Source organism: Solanum dulcamara, chromosome 4, assembly GCF_947179165.1.
Source record: "Solanum dulcamara chromosome 4, daSolDulc1.2, whole genome shotgun sequence".
In the NCBI taxonomy this organism is placed as follows: Eukaryota; Viridiplantae; Streptophyta; class Magnoliopsida; order Solanales; family Solanaceae; genus Solanum; species Solanum dulcamara.
This window is the reverse complement of record NC_077240.1, coordinates 7,645,910-7,663,191: the sequence shown is the minus strand read 5'-3', so window position 1 is coordinate 7,663,191 and position 17,282 is coordinate 7,645,910. Positions and strand designations below refer to the sequence as shown.

Genomic DNA, 17,282 nt, shown 5'->3' with positions numbered 1-17,282 from the left:
ACTTATTTAATAAATATTTTAAAAATATGTAGAAAATAACATAAATGTGAACAAACTATAATATCATTATCACAATTAATTTATATTTTTTAAAGAAGGGATAATTATAGATGACCATTCGGTCATTTTAATTACCAAAAAAATTATTATTTGATGTATATTCATGTATACTCAGTGTATATTTCATATATAAAATATATCATAATATATATTCAATGTATAACTCATATATAAATAATCTATATTATATTATCAATGTATATTTTCTATGATTTAAACTATTTTTTATGTATCTAAAATATAATTATATTTATTCTAAATTAATTAATTTATTGTATATATTTAAAATTTTACTCTCTATCCGATTCTCAAACGCTACAGAGAGAAAAGAGTTGAAGAAAAGAGGGCCTTTTGACAGCACTGCGTCGAGTATTCGTACTATATAAATCCTTCACAAATTCCTCTTTTGTCACTCTTTATAATTCTTTCTTTTCTCTCTCTAAAATTCCCCCTCTCTCTGTTTTTTTTATCATGCATGTACATTCATCATGAAATTGGAAAAATTAGGGCACAAGAATTGCGATAATCGATGTAAGGGAAGATGTGAATTGTGATTTCTGATTTTCTTTTCTTGTTTCTTTGGTGTAAAATTTCTGGGAAAGATCAAAGGAAAAAGTATTCGCATGAAGGGACCGTTAGATCGATCAAAAGTAGTGCTGCGGCACTTGCCGCCGACAATTTCTCAGTCCATGCTTCTTGAGCAAGTTGATTCCCGATTCACTTGTCGCTACAACTGGTTCTGTTTTCTACCCGGAAAGTCCAGGTTAGGGTTTTGATTTTTTGTATAAATTTTCTGTCATTTTAGTGATGCATAGTATTGGGACTGATTAAGATTGCATAGGTAATAATAATCCAACCCCTACAAAGGGAAAAGGAAAGAAAATAAAACAAATCAAAGATTCTATCAGGAGTCTTGACTGAGTGTGTTCGCATATGATTTTGATAGGATGTGAACTTCCGAAACTTTTAAAGATTTTATTTCTAAAATTGTATGTTATTGAATAAATACAGCACCATGGAGGTGCTACTGTACAAAGATTTCGTGTAAGCATATTTTACAAATATTCCTTTATATTATGTGTTCGTCTAGGTTTCAGGTTGTCAGTAGTGTCACTGATTGATTGGTTATTTGTTGTTGCTGGGAGAGACAAATGTAATTTTGGTAGAAATGATTACGCAAATACTGGATATTCTGTCAAAAAATGGTCATGTTTGGGGAGTTGAATACCCCTTAAAGAGAAGAAAACAGTACGGCAATAAATATCCTCTCCCCTTTTGTTTGCACGAAAAGAGCATGTTTGCAAATGAGATTGTTGTCTGTGTAGTTTGTCCGTATCGTACTATCATTCTTTCCTAGCTTGTTTTCTTTGATTAGAGACAGGGGTCTTCTGGATTGATTTACCTGTACCTATGATTTTGTCCTTATTTTCCATTCTTTAATGTTTCTCGTTATTTGGAAATCTCTTTTGGATGGCAAAACATTTGCAAATTTAGTACAAATACGAATTGAGCAGTTTATCCGGATAAAGTGATAGCCTTGACTTGTATAGGTATTTTTGTTAGAGATAATGACCGGTGAGCTGCATATTGAAGAAAATTGTGAACTAGATTGCCTCCTGTATGAGAGGGATTTTCAGTGACACCTCTGAATCTAATTTAAAGCTTTGTAGTTTGTTCAGTCTGTTCTTTCCTTCTTTTGTTTTCTTCGGATACATGTAGATACGGGTTTTCTGGAAATTAATTCATCAAATTTATCGCCTTATACTAACCGAAATTTATGTTTTTGTCCTAGCTTGCCTCTTGTTTACCACAATTCTTGCTAGTTGGAGATTTTTGCTGGATGTATATCTATTTTCAAATTTTACCGGGAATTGAATTGTTTTGCAAATTAGGGTGATCATCTTTACTGCCTTGACTTGTTAGACTTTAGTCAGAAAGACTAACGGCCGTGGTGCTGCTTGGAAAAAATGTTGAGCTAGATTGCCATCGTAAGAGGGGTTCACTTTTGAAAGCAGATTTGAAGTCCCTTATCTGGATTTTATCATTTCTATCTCATTTTCTTCTGAATGGTGGTATGCCTTTCTCAAATTTGCTTGAAAGAGGGGGTTGGATGTTTATCAATGAAGGATGATCTCACATCTATTGTTTTGATTACAAATTAAAACTGATGAGGTGCTTTTGTCAAGAGAATGTTGAACTAGAATATACAGCCACTTGGGCAAAAGGGTTGCCAACAACTGCTTTGGTCTAATGTAACATGCTTTGTGTGGAGTATTTTAATTCTTATCTTTATCAAGTTTGGTCCCAAGGACCTTTGTTAGTCTATTTTACCAGCACTATTAACTGGACCCCCCACCCCCCCAAATATAAATAAATAAATATAAAAATACACAAAAACGCACACCTTTTGTTCCTTCCAGGTGATCTTTTGGATTGGGATAATCCTTTTAACTTCTTATCCACATCAATGCATGCTTAGACATCTTAGAAAATGGTGTTAGCTTGGATCCTTTATCTCCATTTATTGGTACTTTCTGTTTAAATTTACACATGTGTGTTTAACTTATGTACATAGTACATACATTTTTTTTATAACCGATAGTAAGTATATTATTGTATAGATGCTTATCCTAGTTTGCCACTCACTGAAGTTTCAGTTGGATCAATGTCCTTGATGGATTTTATTTTGTTAATCTTTATGGCCATTTTTATTTTTCTTCTTATTTACTCTGTTGGTAAGATTATTTAGCTATGTTGCAATTTTTAAAAAATAATTGTGCCAGCATGTTCTGTACACAGCATGAACTTAATATGCTTTAGTTGTCACAAGTGGACTTCTTTTCAAGGTCAGTGTCCCTCATAGTTTCCTTTACCTCAAATTTTCTCTTGCAGCCAGAAGCATCAAACTTATGCAAGAGCCTATATTGAATTTAAGAGGCCAGAAGATGTTATCGAGTTTGCAGAGTTCTTTGATGGACACGTTTTTGTAAACGAGAAAGGTAAAGAAAATTTGGCCTAAACCGGTATTTCTCCCTTCTATATGATATTTGAAATTGTTTTAAATTAACATCAACATTTTGCTCAGGATTGAAGAAGTTTTTAGCCTGTTAATTGTAACAAGAAAATTTTGAGCCCTTGCTTTATCTGGGTCCTGACAGTTCTCAGTTTAGCAGTTGTATTATCTTTTATTGGCCAATATGTTTCTTACCCTAGTGTATGTCTATACTAGGTACTCAGTTCAAAACTATTGTTGAGTATGCTCCTTCACAGCGTGTTCCAAAACACTGGTCCAAGAAGGATGGCCGCGAAGGAACCATCTTGAAAGGTACTAAATCAATGCGCTGATTGCATCTGACCTACCGGTATCTCCTCTAGTCCTTACTCATGGTTAAGTTGATGCCCTTGTAGATCCTGAATATCTGGAGTTCCTTGAAAATATCTCAAAGCCTGTTGAGAATCTTCCGAGTGCAGAAATACAGTTGGAAAGAAAGGAAGCTGAACGCGCTGGTTAGTTTGACTATTTACAGAATGCATATGCTGTCCTCCTGCATCAAACTAAGATTTAGATGGAGTTTGGATTGACATTTTTAAAGTAGCTTATAAGTTAAAGGCTAAAAGTTATAAGTTGGGCATACCCAACTTTTGACTTTTAGTGTATTCTTGTACTTTTTGGCATGAAAGTAAGTGCTTAAAAACACTTTTTGTCTTTCCTAAACACCTCCAAAAACAAAAAAAAGCTTAAAAACCAAAAGCCACTTAAAATAAGCCAATCCGGACACCCTCTAATATATTAATGAGAGATGTAGGATAGCAAACTGTGAAGGTGGATTGCATGTTCGAAAACAGCCTCTAAACACCTCCAAAAACAAAAAAAAAACTTAAAAACCAAAAGCCACTTAAAATAAGCCAATCCGGACACCCTCTAATATATTAATGAGAGATGTAGGATAGCAAACTGTGAAGGTGGATTGCATGTTCGAAAACAGCCTCTCTACCTCCATGAGGTAGTGGTAAGGTCTGCGTACATCCTACCCTCCCCAGACCCCACTTGTGGGATTTCACTGGGTATGTTGTTGTTGTTGTTGAACTTAAGTTTCACTTGTTTTTTGGTTTTAGGTTCTGCAAAGGATGCTCCTATAGTTACTCCTTTGATGGATTACATACGTCAGAAAAGAGCCGCCAAGAGTGGAGCTCGGGTATGAGATTTCCTGTTATGATATTTTAACTTGTTGTATTTTCATTTGAGGTCTCTTTCTACCTCTCCTCCCCCCTCGGTCCATTCACCTTCTCCCAAGAGTGCTCCTGCTTTCTGTCTCTGTATAATATGATCACCCAAGGAACAGAAAATACATTTTATCATTCCACGTGGAATTATCCTCTAATGTACCTCCTCTGTCATTCTATATTTCGGCTTCTGTCATGACATCAGTGCTCCAAAAGAGTCTAAGAAGCTTGCAATTTAATATCCTATGTTGCCTTAGGGTTAATTACTTTCTTGGGGAAAATATATGTTACTCTGATCTGTGCTGCCTGAATATATGTTACTCTGATTTGTGATCTCCTTTCAATATATTTGGTAAGCTATGAACATCAGCTGTATATTCTCGAAAAGGGAGGCTATGTTTGGGTCACAAGCAATTTACCATCCATTCATACCATTGGCGGTATATAATTCACTCTAAAAAACTCATGATGAATGTGAACCCATTCTTTTGAATTATTAATTTAAAAAAAAGAAGGAAACGGGGGTCACAAGCAACATAAGTTTTGAGCATAATAATGTGAGAGGATGGTAAAATGATGAGCAAGTTGCTGATAGCGGGGAAATATTCACTCGTTGTACCTTTGACATGCATCCAATAATTATTTGAAAATTAGGATAAGATCCCTTTCTTTTTGAAGTTGCTGGGTCAGTCTTCCATGTCGTATTCTGTAATGACAATAATAGATCTAAGCAAATCAAAAGTCTGATGTTGAGGAATTTATTATGTACTAATTTTGATGTACGTGCGTTGCACATGAATGCCAAACCATGTAGTACACTATTTTTTATACTAATATCGATATTATTAAACCAAAAATTTAAATAAACGGTTAATAATGGATGTATACTTTCTTATGATTACTTACTATGTGCATATCGAAAATTGTAAAATCAATATTAGAAAATATCTATATCTGATTATAATATTAAGCTAGATAAAGATAAGGTGGTGTTAGGGGTGGCAATTGGGCGGGTTGGGTCAAATCTGGGCAAATCATAATGGGTTAAGACAACAAACGGGTCAAGATCTAACCCAACCCAAATTTACTTGGGTCAAAATAGGTTGGGTAATGGGTTATAGATTAGGTCAAGACCCAACCCTACCCGATTTTTACTAAGTTTTACTTATTTTATTTGTTCTTTTACAATATTTTAGTACCTAATAAAATTATCATCATATCCCTTAATGACGAGGAATACAAAAGTTACCAGTTTCAAAAAAAATAAAAATTATTGTGTTTTTTATTATGACTAATATAATAACATATCAAATTTTAAAAGAAGTTTTTTTAAAAAAAATATTTTGACAAGATTTCTCTTGGGTCAATTTGGGTTACATATCAACCTAATTTTTAATGGGTTGAAATGGGTTAACCTAATAAATGAGCAGGTTAATTTTAATGGGTTGGACGGGTTGAGTTTGATTTTGGCACCCCTATGTGATGTGACCCTTCTCTATGGCCTCTAATTACATTTTTCTTTTTTGACTTCTTCTCAATTTAAAATTTATTGTGATATATAAAAATAAAGAAGTCACTCTTAAAATCTCTTAATTACACCTCTTAAATATACCTTCTCCTCCCTCTCCTATAATTCATTGCTTAGTAATTGTTGTTTTGGGGGTGTTCAAATATCACTAAACTTAGAAAATCTATAGTTTTAAAATGTGAGGAAACCCCTCCATTTATAACAACAAAGGGTAGTATGAACTGGTGTTTATTGTGCCTTATCAGAAAAGACACAACCCTTCAAAAAAGTCACACAACCCTTCATAAAAATCACAACTTTTTGGAAAAGTCACAACTATCCGAAGAAGTCACAATCCTTCAATATGAAAAGATGTTTGCTTTTAATATAATATAATATAAATAAATAAACATAATATGAAATATAGAATATATACTAAGTTGGGTGTTTTAAGAAGTAGAAAAACAAAAAACTTGAAAATTCATTAGTTTAAAAGTCTGAGGAAACCCCTCTATTTATAGCCAACAAAGGATAGTATGAACAATTTAGTCACGACCCTTCCGAAAAGTCACAACCCTTTAATGTGAAAAGGTGTGCTTTTAATATAACATAATAAAAAAATATAAAATATAAAAAATATACTAAATTAGGTGTTTTAAGAAATAGTAGAATAGAAAACTTAAAAAAATCATAGTTTAAAAATGTGAGTAAACCCCTCTATTTATAGCCAACAAAGGGTAGTATGAACATGTGTTTATTGTGCCTTATCAGAAAAGTCGCAGCCCTTCAGAAAGGTCACGACTCATCGGAGAAGTCACAATTTTGTGGAAAAGTCACAACCCTTCCATGTGCAAACCCTTTATTTATAGCCAACAAATGTTAGTATGAACATGTATTTATTGTGCCTTATTAGAAAAGTCACAATCCTTCAAGAAGGCCACAACTCATCAGTAATGTCACAACCCTTCAAAAAAATCACAACACTTCAATGTGAAGATGTTTCTCCTTTATATATAATATAAATAAATAAATATGAAATATAAAAAATATACGAAATTAGGTGTTTTAAGTTGGGGGTATTTTAATAATTTAACATTCAAATTAGGGAATTCATGCTTTTAAGGTAGTATAGATAGATATGGATGCTTCCCAAATATGCTTAAAATGTAATTTGGTAAATTAGGGACAGAATCAGCAGTACAATGATAACTGGACTGAGTACAGAAACTGGACAAAATTTGCTCTAGATTAATTTATTGTGACAATAGATGGCAAGAGTTCCAAGATTTCTGTGAGCAGACTGAATCTGTTGGCAATGAGCTTTTCCATTAACAGTCTTTTACATTGGCTACACTCAGGATGATAGTATACACTCAATTTTGTCTTTACAACAAACGATGGTGGTATCGCTCATGATTTGGAGCATCTTTCTGCAAGTTTAAAGGACTAGTACTAAGTTTTTATCCCTGGCCCTTGACAGAAATCTGTATCTAATGGGAGACCAACCAGAAGAACGAGTGGCACATCGACAGGAACTCCTAGCTCAAGTGCATCTAAACGAAGCTCTGAAAAGAGAAGGGCTTCCACTACTATGGTAAGTGTGTCATGTTCCAATCCAACGTTTTTGCACTGGTACTCCTGATAATAGATCTATCTATATATTTCATGCAAATATTCTCTGCGTTTGATCTTCTCCCAGTCACAATATCTGTGATCTATGTGCTTGTGAAAACAGTAACATACCTGATTTGACTTCTGAATCAGCTTTCCGCTGTTGATTTTCCTTTATTCTGATAATTGATTGGAGATATCCTTTTGATTGAATTATTCTTTGTATGGTACTAATGTTTATGTATGCATGTCTGTTTTTATATTTTCAACTATGATGTGGACAGTAACTTTTACTCTGGGGATATTTCTTTTGATGGATATGTGGTTAGTGTCACTTTCTTTTCTAGTCACTTATGGAACTGTCTGATCGTACAGTATGTTCTTCGAGATAGTTCTAAGGCTGGGAGTGGCAAAGACAAAACATATATTCTAGCTCCAAAACGTGATGATCAGCAGCAGCGTGCTGAGAAGTCTGGTACCTCTGCTCCTGGATCTGTGGCTAATGCAGTTGAAGAGGAAACTGGTATGCCTAAACTTCAGTTTTCAGTTGTAATCACATATTTGCATGCTTGTTTCTCTATTATCATCCCATTAAGGCGACCCTTGGAGCAACAGAGAAGTTCTTGCGTTTCTACGGGCGACCAGGGTTCTAATTTTAGAGCCAACTTTTCCAATGGAGAGGTAAAGCTGTCTACATTCCCCTTCCACTGAACCTTCATGGAGAGCCTTCTGGCACTGGGTTCTGCCCTTTTTCTTACATGTTCTTTTTTGAAGCAAGTCTAATCATAAATCATAAGCAAATTGACATGGTTTTGGACTTTTTTTAGTTTGACAAGTAAAAATATATTATTTGTACCTCTACAGCACGAGCGCTAGATGTACACAATATACAAGAAAATCTTACTAAAAAAATTCATCATAGCATCTTTATAATTGACAATACCATTATTACACCAAAAAAGACAACAGCTCTAAACATGTGGCTTCAAGCTATGTAGGTCCTTTCAACTTAAAGTATCCACACTTCTGTTGGTTCCTTCTTTCAATACATAGTGTGACAGTGTTTCAAATACTTTAGATATTCATGTCTTTTCTTCTGTTCCAGCTTTGTATAGTTAATCTCAGTGTCTTTGGTATCACTTGATGGACGTCAAAAAGATTTATGAACACACTCCAAATCTTAGATGCTATAGGGCGATGAAGGTGAGGATTGTGGTTTGTCATCTCCTTTCATAATACAACACCTGCCTATTGTCATTCCGCTTTTGATCAAAGTTATATTGGCTATAGGGCGATGCAAAAGGAAAATATTGGGGTTTGTTATCTCCCTTTACAATACAACACCTGCCTAAAGTCATTCTGCTTTTGATCAAGCTATACTGGCATTATTTTACCTTACCTAAAAGAATCCAAGTTAAATTGAGTTAACAAACTTCATACAAGGTAATCCAATCACACATGCAACTTTACTTAGGCCTCTGGTTTTCCATAACATTTACCAGGGCCTGCTAACAGCTCAAACATCAAGCTATAACTTTCTTAACACTTTTACCAGTTAGCAATACTTCCTTTTTTCTTTTTGTCCTTTCGTTCTCTTTCTCTTTTTTTTTTTTTGGGGGGGGGGGGAGTATGGAATGCCCTTTGGCCAGTACAGCCTCTGTACTGTTGTTTATAAAATGTGTACCAGTTTCCTCCCAAAAAAGTGGATGGAGTTATTAACGCGAGGTAGATTCTCTTGGTACTTTGTAATGGAAAGAGAATGTGCCCTTTCAGTTACTTAATGTGTGGACTTCTACCTTTGCTTTGGTTAGACAGTATGAAATGGTGGGGGCATTCACTAGCACTCTCCTGTTGGCTGCATATGTTTTGACTTATCACACAAATGAAAAAGAAAAAAAGCCTCATTCATATGAGCTGTGAAGATACAACATTCCATAATCCTGAGCAGACCAAAGAAGTGTTTTTATTAGGTAGAAAAGTAAAACACTTAGTTTTTGCAAGTGTAGAACTTGGTCCGAGATAAAATTATGCTAGATGATACTAATATTCTTTATTAAGGAAATTGAGCAACATGTTTAGGATAGTTCAAAGGGAAAAGAAAATCTTTAATTATTGAAGGCTGGAGTGAGTTTACCGAGTTTTCGTGGAGTAGTTAAACAGTTTGAGCTTGTTATATAAATATCTGATGATGTTATTGAAATTCATCTGCAGATGTTACTTATTCAACAAAAAAGAAAAAGAATTCCATTCTAGAGGGATTACTAGTGTAAACAAGACAATGATCTTCTGTCCACTTGACACGTCTTACAGAATTTAGACTGGAAGTAAAGAAGCTTCTTTGCTGGTTTATGCTTTGATGAGTAAAAGAGAATATCAACTCCATTAATGGTTAAGGGAAACTTGAAAGAACCCAAGAAGGCTGCTCTAGGAAACAACGGGAGAAAAATGGAAGGTTCGGTGGGTGATAAGGGGGTGAGAGTTCTTAATCTAGACCTTTCTGCTGCATTTTTTTGGGTAAGGTAATACATAGATAGACACGTAAAGTTGGCACTAATTGTCAAATAGACACCTTAACTATGTCAATGTTTAGATACACCCCTATTCTCGGCAAAAGTGTCTCGTAACCTCACACTGAAATGGCAAAATGCATGTCTACGGTCAAATTCTAGTGCATGAAAGACCTTCAAAATCTATTTTAAAAAGTTATATGGGGCCCATATTTTCACCTCCTCACGCCGCCTCCAATTTTCCAATAACTATCTGAGGCAAAGAACGAATATTTTCATAAAACTGAAAAGAACATTTGAAATCCATACCTCAATTCTTCCTCCCTAAAGCATAACATGGATTATTGATACCTATGCTAGTTAGTCCTTTTGTTTAACCGACAGTTAGAAATCATACCTCTACCTGCCAACTCCCTGGACTTTCCTTTTTTTTCATTAAGAAGTCACAAGATACTACTTTCACATATCTTTTGCCCGTTGCCACCTTTTGGGTCGATGATGGAGTCTCTATCAGTGATTTCCATCAATATATGGTAACAAGTGAGACAACAAAGTAAAACGAGGCAGTGCCAAAATGGGAGTGAAGTCTCTGGTAGCAAGCTGGTAAACTGACGAGGTGGCTTCAGAATGGGACTATGGCCTCAAAGTTATTATCTGCCTTAAAGAAAGTGGGTCGTCGACAGTCTGATGAAGAGCTCATAGTGGGAGAGCTCAAAAATTTCTCTCATAACTTTCACTAAGTCTTGCTGTCAGATCTTCTGATGACCCTCAATCAGTGGATGTCTCGAAGTTGGATATAACAATTGTAGTATTTTGTGTTTGTTTGTTATGAAAAATGAACTGATGTAGAAGATGGCACAAGAGGAAAGGGGTCACCCGAGGTGGTCGAATTCCGAGTGGTTTGAAGGTGTATTTATCGTTGACCAATATGGAAAGGCTTAGATAAAATGGGGGTGAGGGGTGGTCCTAACTGTTTTTCTTTCTAATTACAAGGTGGCTTTTGTTTAATGACCTGTGTCATTTTTTCCCATTTGTTCATTTGACATGTCATTGGCGATTGTACACGTGAGATCTAACCGGTGTTATCAAAGACGAAAAGCGCAGAAAAGCTCCAAGGTCCGTTGGGGCTTTAAGAGCAAAGTGCAAATAAAGTGTGGGCTTTAATGGAAAAAGGCGCAAAGGAAAAAAATATAAATATATATATATATATATGTTTAATCCAAGACTAATAATTATAAACATGGATGACAAATATATGAACAAAGAAATTGGCAAAAGATTAAGATAAAGTGAAATATCAATTGTTTAGCATCACCTCTTCAAAAGAGGCTCATTGGCAAGGTAAAATATGCCTTAGAACCTTGATGACGACACTGAAGCACGCATAAAGCGAGGCGAAGCGCTCAACATGTTTTGAGCCTTGCTTTGACAACACTGGATCTAACGGATTGATGGGTTTCCGACACACTTTTGCCAAGAAGAGGTGTCTACCTGGTCATTTGCAAAGTTAAGATATCTATCTGATAGTTGCTGTCAACTTTATGTGTCTATCTATGTCCTTGGCTTCATTTTATTATTAACAGTATAGTCACCCATTTTCAAGCAATATACCAAAAAGTAGAGAAAGCTACAATATAATATGATTCTCTAACGACGGCATTGAAACCTCACGGGTGCACTAAAAAGAACAAGGGATGAGAGGCTATTCCTTACAGCTGCTTGTGTTGAGTGATGATTTGAAACCTGAAACGATCCTCCCTTGTAACGACGGCATTGAAACCTCACGGGTGCACTAGAAAGAACTAGGAATGAGAGGTTATTCCTTACAGCTGCTTGTGTTGAGTGATGATTTGAAACCTGAAATGATCCTCCCTTGTAAGGATTTTCTTTCTTGTTATGTTATACTCTTTATTGTTCTTAAGCTTATGAACGATAACAATCTTTTACATTTTTAATTTATGATATTGATCGATCAGCATATGTGCTCTGAAAATTGTCTAAGAGATAGGTAGTTTTTGATTAAATTGACTTATCAAGTGTAAGACATAGCTAGTTTTTGATTAAATTGACTTACCAAGTGTAAGACATGATGTGTTCCATCAGGGTCTGTGATATCTTGTCCTTGAGCCCTCTCTATGCCCCCTTATGCCGTTTTTATCTATTATACTAGATCGACCTGTCGCTGAAGATTCTCAAATCTACGGGGCTTGTAGCTTTTGCTTGAATTGAATCACCGAACGTAAAACACTGATTATTTTATTTTGCCTTCCTTTGTGAGGGTTTAAAATTTTGGATTGTTGACATCCTTTCCTTCCCATTCTTGACATTTATTTTTGTACGTTGTTTAAAATGTCTAAGATCATCTATATTTGTTCCAGGTGGAGCTGCTGAAGTTGGAAAGAAGAAAATCCTGCTCGTGAAGGGAAAGGAAAAAGAAAATCCTAATGTAAGCTTTACCTTTTATAGACAGTAGTTTTTTTGGTTACAAGCTGTCTATGTTTGGTTATAGCTCCTTTTTTTTGGGTTTTGGGGAAAGGGGGTGGGGTGCCACACTGAAAATGAAATTAGCGCCTGTGTACCTTGGATTGGGGAAACTTTACTTTCATAAGCTCTGGAAGTGAGAGACATGTAGGTGAAGATCATTGTTGCTAATCTCTTTTAATTAACCAGCCCAGATCATCCCACATATTTTTGACCCCCAAACTTCCGTACATTATTAGGATCAGTGGAAACATGTCTGTGCATGTAAGTTGGTCCATCAAACCTTTTTAGGTGATCTAATCTGCGATAGATTTACTTCTAAGCCACTGTAAGACTGTTTTTGGTTAATAAAAAACTGATATCCTATGGCGTTAGACACGATTGTGTAATAATTTAATGCTGTAATGCATGTGACAAAATATTATTGCTTACCTTGACAAAGAAAAGGTGGCCTTGAAGTAGTTTGAGCTTAGTTGAGGTTCTAGATGCCAACGTGGATCCCCTTGCTAAAGATAGTTTCTGCCTCTTAATACCTGGTTTGTCTAGGGATCCACCTCCCCCCTTATCCCCCCTTATCCCCCCCAACAAACTTGTGTCGTGCTACTTTGTGCTAATATTATCATTGAGCAGTCACTAAGTTCTGTTATTTCATCTGTTTTCTGATGTAGATGGGAATCTCTTGTTGTGTGGATAGTTAGCTTATTTCATTTGATGTGTAACGATTATTTCTACCCACCACTTCAATATATTTAACGACGACTTGGTGTTAATCAATAAGATTGATTCGGTTCATCCCGAAAAATGTCTCCCGGGAGATTATTTTCAGTTTATCTTTCTGCAACTTCATACTTGCCGAATTTTTCTTTTGTGCATAGGTTTCTAGTGGTTCATTGATTCAGGAGAATGTGGCACCTATTATTACAATAACTTCATCTGCTCTGAAACAGAACCAGCGTCGTGAGGCAAGTGGAAGAATCATTAGAAGTATTCTTCTGAAGGATGCTCGTCAAAATCAGGTTCCATCTGCATCCCAACAAGAAAAACACAGGGTGGATATGGACAAAAAGCCTCCTAGGCCACCCAGTGTGCAGTTGTTTCAGAGAGAAACTATTGGAGCTAATGAAGACAAGGTTCTTGGAACTGATTTGCATGTTGTCCACACTGAGAAGCAGGAAAAGCGCACTAGGATCAGGGATAGGCCTGATCGTGGTGTTTGGACTCCTCTTCGTCGTTCTGATAGCTTACATGCTAGTGATGAATCTTTATCTTCATCTGCCTCTCAATCTTCCGAAGTGCCAGATTTTGTTGAAGGTTTGTTCACTAGTATGAATCATGCTTATAATTCTTCTCTTATTATATTTACTAGATTTACTATTGCACTGAGCCCTATTCTATCTCGGGTAACCTGATTACGGCTTTTCCGACTAGGCGCCCTACCTAAGCCTTACTTCCCCAACCAACTACTCTTTCTCAACTTTAGGGAAAAATAAGACTACAAACAACGGAGGCGGCCAACTAGCATGGTGTCATATCACTCTTGAAAGAACACGAGATCTTTTTTGACCTTCCGCCAGATGCTAGATCTTCTGATTATTTTGGTTGAAGGGGACTTTTCTGCTTTTATTCTCTTGCCTCTCATTTCTATTAGGATAGGAAAGGGAGTGTATTCGTCATTTCTTATATCTTTTTATTAAAATTGACATGTATTCATATTTGTTAGCGAATAGAGTAAGTTTTCTTTTCCCTGATTTTTTCTTTTGGGGGAAAACCTTTTTTTTTCTGTTTCTTTAGGAAGTCAAGGTGAAACCAAACATGGTCTGGCAATTGCTCGTGGTGCGGAGTTCAGACCCATGGGAAGTGGGCGTAACTCTCATTCTTCTTTTGACAATGGTTAGTTTTGTTTATGGTTCATGGAACTTTGTTATTCTTTGCTATATGGGAAGTGTTACGCTCAATAGTCTTTTCCCTCTTTTTGTCACTGGGAATTGTTTGATTACTTTTGCATTATTTGATGTATCTAGGTACTTATAAACATGGTGGTCGTCGTGGTATAAGGGACGATGGAATTTCAGTAGGGGAAGGAAAACCCTTAAGAAGGGGAGGTCCTTCTAGCTATGGTACCCATGAGGTGTGCCTTTTGTAGTACAATGTTTCATATTTTAGTGTATGCGGATGTGTATTCCTTTTTGTGTATTTACTAATTTTCTCACATAGGTTATATGATTTTAATGCAGAAACAAGTGTGGGTCCAAAAGTCAAGTTCTGGTACTTAGTTTTGTCTCTAACGGTAAGCTTTAAAGTGGGCTGTTCATTTCTGTCTCCAAGAACTTCTGGTTCTCATTTTCCTGATATTGCATGAAAAAATGCCTGATAGATGAAAATATGTATCCAAGAAAATGCTTAACAGATGAATAAATGATTGGCATCGAAGTGTTACCGATTACCACAGTAGTCAGTCATACAAATGTAATAGTGGTACAAGATATACTTTTATTATCAACTTAATTTTGGTTTTGCCTAAAAGTGTGAAAGTGGTAAAAAGCCTGACCTAGTTCTTTTATGTCAGTGCAATCTAGCAGGTTAATTGATTCAAAGCACTGTGAACTCTTGAGCGATTACTGCCTTAATTTTTCTCATTTTCTATAAGTTTTAGGCAGTATCGTATTTGTAGATTAAAGGGATAGGATCTGGGTGGCTGTACGTTTTTAGGCTTGCTGGAGAAGCCGTATAGGTAATGTAATCGAGTGATCGATTTTTACTTGCCTATAATTAGTTACATGTATAGTGTTTTCCCTGTTATACTTGCAGCATCAGTTGACTATCACTCAAGATACTCTTTTCACCTATGATCCTGATTCTTTTTTACATTTTGTAGTTTCCCAGTGTTTGGCGGATGCGTCTTGGAGAACATCCATGTGAAATTTTTAATGAAGAAATTAACTGATGAAACTCTTCTTTTGGTGGAGTCTTCAACTGTGTTATCTGGTTTTTTCTGCAGCGAAATGCTTGGTTTATCCATATTAGGTGTGCATGTCTAGTGTCTGGAGCTCTCTTTGCTAGACACATCATGTATGAGCAAAGTTGATGAAGCAAAGATAAGGATTTGAAGGCCTTAATGGAATTTTTGACTTGCCATGGTGGATATAAAAACTGGTATATACTGCTAAAGTAGGCTTGAACTTACTAAATCGAAGATGGCTGGAGTTGGAGCAAGAAGGAAAGAAGGCGTGTCAGTGGCATATATACACCACAATTTTCAGCTGGTGTTACCGTATGGAGTCTTTTTGTCGGAGCTATGGGTATCCTTGTTCCTGTGATTGGCTCATTATCAAATAATATAGTTCTGTAGATGGAAGGTTTCCTTTGTTGAACTGTAAATACAAATGTGGAATTGTGTGAAAGAGTGCATGCCCATTAATCCCATACCTATGCTGATAACACCGTGTTAGTTCTAGACTCGACTGATTGGAGATTGTGAAAGAAGGAAAGCTTGGAGTATGCTGCCATCTTTGTGGAGACTTATTATAGTAGTCTAAGCAGGTGGTATTGCCAAAGCATTGAACAGGTGGATTCAAAGTGATAGTCACTTGTTTTTGTGTCTGGATTTTGGGGGTGTGCTAGTGTAAAGTGTGTTGCTGAAATGAAAGAGCACCTTGATCTGACTGTCAAAAAAACTATAGTTCAGTTTATGTGTATACGGTTGTAGATTAACTTTTGTTGTGCTTTCCTCTCCTGGCGAAAAAAGCACTCTATTCTAAAAGAAAATGCAACTTGCTACACCCAGTGAAGATGCAAAAAAGAAGGAAAAAAAAGATGTGCTTGATACGTTTAAGGAAATCTGGAACCATAAGTGAAAGTACTACCTTCAAATGACCCCGAGCTACGAGGATTAAGTCGTAGAAAGGGAGAAGTAGAATACTAGTTTATATCTGTAAAAACAGTTAATGCCATATATTAACTTATAGTACTCCAGTAACATTAATACCAACAGGGGCTCCACACTAAGTCGTGTTGTTCTATCGATTAACTACTATGGTTATATATCTCCATAATAACTAGAATAATTCTGAAGTTTTCCTCTTTCCCTGAATTGGATACAATTGATTGGAGAGAAAATATATAGTTGAATGATCTTTTATTGTGTGCTCAGAACTTGAAAAAAAGATGAAAAGGTGAAGGATTTAGAATCACCACCCTCTAGTGTAGACCATAGGATTTGGTATGCTTTTGCCTTCACTTTTTTTCTTTCTTTGCTTTTGATGATTGTTGAAAAGCTTCTTCTTTGGCCGCATGCACCATAGCTTGGACCACTGCTTTTCTTTCTTTCACATAAATTGGGCATCAACGCCTAATTATAAATCCTTCCATGGGAATAGGTATAGGTCAATTAATTGAACCCACCAAAGAGTGTGATGGGATGAACAATTCTCCATTCATATTAATTAGAGGTTTCGGGTTCGAATTTAAGAAATAAAAAAGTTCATGGTAGACAATGCTTTCCTTTTAATGGATCTTACTTGCTACGAATTCAAATTAATAGGGCCAATAACACCTAATACCAATGATTATACAAAAAAAAATGGAAGGAAGTTATAGGTCAATTGACATGTTATCTAGTCCCTCCTAGGTGGTCCTCCATTTAAAAGGGACCAGTCTATGTTATGGTTTGCTCTTTTTTTGGGGGGGTTGAAGAAAATTGTGCACATAAAAGGAAACAAACCCAACTTTTTTCTATACGCATTATGCATGTATTCAAAAGTACTATTTATATGACAGAGAAATGAAAGAAAAGTAATCCTTTTCTAAAAGTTAGACTAAAATGTTGAAGCACATGTAGGTTGAGATGATTTGGGAACCACTAAATTATTGTATGAAAAAATCCAAATTAAAAT

General features: G+C 35.8%; 1 protein-coding gene across 5 annotated transcripts; it reads left to right on the top strand.

Moving 5' to 3' along the window:
- The first annotated feature begins 386 nt into the window (after positions 1-386).
- Positions 387-16,101, top strand: LOC129885909 (regulator of nonsense transcripts UPF3). Of its 5 annotated transcripts, none has more exons than XR_008766155.1 (13): positions 387-823; positions 2,953-3,059; positions 3,290-3,385; positions 3,469-3,567; positions 4,177-4,256; positions 7,272-7,385; positions 7,778-7,925; positions 12,288-12,355; positions 13,266-13,701; positions 14,182-14,280; positions 14,412-14,518; positions 14,625-15,121; positions 15,266-16,101. XR_008766155.1 is itself a non-coding variant. In XM_055960386.1 (13 exons), the coding sequence occupies exons 1-12, from the start codon at positions 684-686 to the stop codon at positions 14,661-14,663; spliced, it is 1,461 nt and encodes a 486-aa protein (XP_055816361.1). In that variant the 5' UTR covers positions 387-683; the 3' UTR covers positions 14,664-14,677; positions 15,389-16,101. The 5 variants fall into 5 exon arrangements, 4 of the variants coding, with proteins under 4 accessions (XP_055816361.1, XP_055816360.1, XP_055816359.1 ...); XM_055960386.1 differs by having other exon boundaries at positions 13,338-13,701; positions 14,625-14,677; positions 15,389-16,101; XM_055960385.1 differs by having other exon boundaries at positions 13,338-13,701; positions 14,625-14,677.
- Positions 16,102-17,282: the final 1,181 nt, after the last annotated feature.

What these genes read in the sequence shown, in the direction of transcription:
- LOC129885909 (XM_055960384.1), top strand. Translation starts at nt 684, where the DNA reads ATGAAGGGACCGTTAGATCGATCAAAAGTAGTGCTGCGGCACTTGCCG. An exon ending in CCGCCAAGAGTGGAGCTCGG is followed by an intron (nt 4,257 to 7,271) that starts GTATGAGATTTC and finishes GGCCCTTGACAG; the next exon opens with AAATCTGTATCTAATGGGAG. An exon ending in CTAGCTATGGTACCCATGAG is followed by an intron (nt 14,519 to 14,624) that starts GTGTGCCTTTTG and finishes ATTTTAATGCAG; the next exon opens with AAACAAGTGTGGGTCCAAAA.